At 37.2% G+C, this 3,564-nt stretch overlaps 1 protein-coding gene across 1 annotated transcript; it reads left to right on the top strand.

Annotated features, from left to right (window-relative positions):
* Nucleotides 1-348: 348 nt before the first annotated feature.
* On the top strand, nucleotides 349-1,296 carry LOC102856540 (olfactory receptor 6C2-like). The gene has a single exon (XM_006897696.1). The coding sequence runs from the start codon at nucleotides 349-351 to the stop codon at nucleotides 1,294-1,296; it is 948 nt and encodes a 315-aa protein (XP_006897758.1).
* Nucleotides 1,297-3,564: the final 2,268 nt, after the last annotated feature.

The following is a 3,564-nucleotide window of genomic DNA, read 5'->3' as shown; positions in this document are numbered from 1 at the left end:
TCTTTGGTTTTTGTTTGTTTCAGATACATATGACTTCATGGATACAACATAAAATATATCTTCTGTCATATGTTTACATATGAACATATATTGTGATCAAGAAAACTTGAAAGTCAGGTATCGTACCAATTGAATAACCAAAACAAGCAAGAACATTTTTAAAGTATGCATTTTCAACTCAATCAAGTACATGTAGAATACATTACCTGTTTTCTAAGCAAATATGACAGATAATTTATTTCCCATTATCCTGTCTCTCATATTTGTTTCAAAATTGTCTATCAATTTGTTTCCCAAATCTTATCTCTAGCTTTTACTTATAGATTGAGCAGAAGTCAGGAAACAGAAATGGGAAATCACACAGCAGTAACTACATTCATCCTCCTTGGACTTACAGAAGACCCAGAACTGCAAACTCTGATTTTTATATTTCTACTTATCACCTACATGTTGAGTGTAATTGGAAATCTGACTATCATCTGCCTCACATTAGTGGATTCTCACCTTAAAACTGCCATGTACTTTTTCCTCCAAAATTTCTCCTTCTTAGAAATTTCATTTACATCTGCCTGTATCCCAAGATTCCTATACAGCATATCAACAGGTGACAGAATCATCACCTATAATGCTTGCATGAGTCAATTGTTTTTTACATACTTCTTTGTAATAACAGAATTTTTCCTATTGGCCATCATGTCCTATGATCGTTATGTGGCCATCTGCAAACCCTTGCATTACATGACCATCATGAACCACAGGGCTTGCAAAAGATTTCTCTTAGGTTGCTGGATGACTACATTGTTGATTCTATTACCACCTTTTAGTCTGGGACTTGAGTTGGAATTTTGTGATTCTGTTATAGACCACTTTCTCTGTGATGCTAACCCTCTCCTGAAAATCTCTTGCACAGATACATGGTTTATAGAGCAGATGGTTATCGCCTCCTGTGTAGTGATATTTATCATGACTCTCATATGTGTGCTTTGGCCTTATATATATATTATCAGAACAATTCTAAGATTCCCTTCTGTCCAACAAAGGAAAAAGGCTTTTTCCACCTGTTCTTCTCACATTATTGTGGTTTCCATCACTTATGGCAGCTGCATCTTTGTCTATATCAAACCTTCAGCAAAAGATGAAACGGCTATTAATAAAGGGGTGACAATAATTATTACTTCAATTTCCCCTATGTTAAATCCATTTATATATACCTTGAGGAATAAACAAGTCAAAGAAGCCTTTAATAATGTAATCAAACGAATTCTATTAAGACTCAAAGCAATAGAGATAAAATGACATCAGGTTAGAAATTTAATTATGAATTAAAATACAGTGAAATCCTGGACTATGTCAATTTATTCTCTGTTTATCATAATGCTGTTAATCAGTTCCATTGTATGAATCTTTGTTTTCTTTATGTAACATACACACAGTCAGCTAAATATAAAACTTCATCAATATGAACTACAAATTGTCCTTGTTTTCAGAAAGCAAAGTTGTGTAAACTGCACATCGCAGGTGGTTGTTCATAAGTCTTCCTCCAATCCTAATACTGTATTCTGTCTCGTATAGTTCATCTTTTCAAATTATTGGCTCAGCATATAGTCTGAACAGGTATGGTGCAAGACATCATCCTGACACACATCCTTCCTGATTTTAAACCAAGTGGTCTAGTGAGTAGGGTTTCACTACCAGTGCAAAGGCATTTGGAATCCACTGGCTGTTCAGCATTAGGAAGGTAGGCAATTTTTTCCAATACTGTTTAAATCTCTGAACCCACCAAAGGATCAGCTGTGAGTCAGTTCTGATTTGATGGCAATGAGTTGAGTTTGTGGTTGATCTGTTTGTTTGTTTAATATTCCCTTGTTCTTTTCAAAGTATAGCTTCTGTGGGAGCATAATTATTTGTTCTGGAGATTCTGTTCTTTGTTTTCCTTAATATTTCATGTTTTAATTCAGTGAAAGTTTACAAATAATATTGGTTTTTCACTTACTGTTTTATAACATTTTCTGACATTAATTAATAAATTAGATATTGTAATTAATGAAATTAATGCTGATATATAATCAACTACTTATTGTTTATTACCTTTCTTTTCACTCAGCTTTTTTTATTTATTCATTTTTATTCCTCCTTTTCCACCTCTGTTATCCCTCCATGATTATTTCTTTCTGTGCATAAAACTTTCTTGAGCGTTTGTATTTTTAGTCTTCTAACACAGTTTTAAGAACACACAAAATAGGCCTTGTATAAAATGCACTTAGGTTGCTTCTTACAAGTAAGGATAGTGGAGATCTGCCTCACATATGTTGTCAGGAGGTGATTAACTTGGAATCATGCTTGGGAAGATGGAGGATCAGCAGAAGAGGGGAAAACCCTAGCAAGGAGGATTGACACAGTGACTATAACAATGGGCTCAAGTATATCAAAGATGGACAGATGGCGCAAGTAGGTTAAGGTTCAGATCTTTCACCCAGAAGTTTACTATGAGTCATAGTTGACTCAACAGCACATAACAGTAATAACAATGATAATGTTATTTTTTCTGACTAACTTGTCACGCCATGCAGTTTGTTGTAAATTTATCCATGCCTACAGTATTTATCAACAACCTGCACTATGCGGATGACACAACCCTGCTTGCTGAAACTGAAGAGGACCTGAAGCGCTTTTTGCAGAGTGTCAAGGACTGCAGCCTCCAATATGGATTGAGGCTCAATGTCAAGAAGACAAAGATTCTCACCACTGGACCAACTGGCAGCATCAGGATGGATGGTGAAGAGATTGAGATTGTACACAGCTTTAGTTTGCTTGGCTCCATAGTCAACAGTCTTGGCACCAGCAGCCAGGAAATTAAAAGGCGCATTGCCATGGGAAGGTCTGCTATTAGGGACCTCTCCAAAGTACTGAAGAGCAATGGTGTCTCTCTGGAGACTACGGAGCGTCTGATACAGGCCATGGTCTTTGCAATCACTTGTTATGCATCAGAGAGTTGGACAATGACCAGGGAGGATAGAAGGAGAATTGATGCCTTTGAGCTGTGGTGCTGGAGAAGAGAAGAGTATTGCGAATACCATGGACTGCTAGGAAAACAAACAGATTTGTTCTGGAAAGAGTTAAACTGGGTGGCTCTTTGGAGGCAAGGAATCTGAAGCTCCATCTAACATACTTTGGACATGTTGTGAGGAGAGACCAGTCCTTAGAGAGGGACATCATGCTTGGGAGGGTGGAGGGACGGCGCAGGAGAGGAAGGCCCTCTATGAGGTGGATTGATTCAGTGACTGGGATAATCGGGATGGGAGTGTCAGAGACAGTTTGGCACAGGACAGAGCGGAGTTTAGGGCTGTTGTACATAGGGTCGCTATGAGTCGCAAGCGACTCGACGGCACATAACAACAACAAACAACAGTATTTCGTGAATTCTTGATCATTTTTAACGTGATGCATAATACATTATTGTGAGAATGTAAGATAATGTTCTTAGCCACTCATCCAGTGATGAGTACTTGAATTTTATTCAAATCTTTTACTGTAAATAAGTTTGAAACAACCATAGATGTATGT

This window comes from Elephantulus edwardii, unplaced genomic scaffold (assembly GCF_000299155.1).
Source record: "Elephantulus edwardii isolate Elephantulus edwardi_28Jun2011 unplaced genomic scaffold, EleEdw1.0 scaffold00212, whole genome shotgun sequence".
NCBI classification, from domain to species: domain Eukaryota; kingdom Metazoa; phylum Chordata; class Mammalia; order Macroscelidea; family Macroscelididae; genus Elephantulus; species Elephantulus edwardii.
This window is presented reverse-complemented; position numbering and strand designations above follow the sequence as displayed.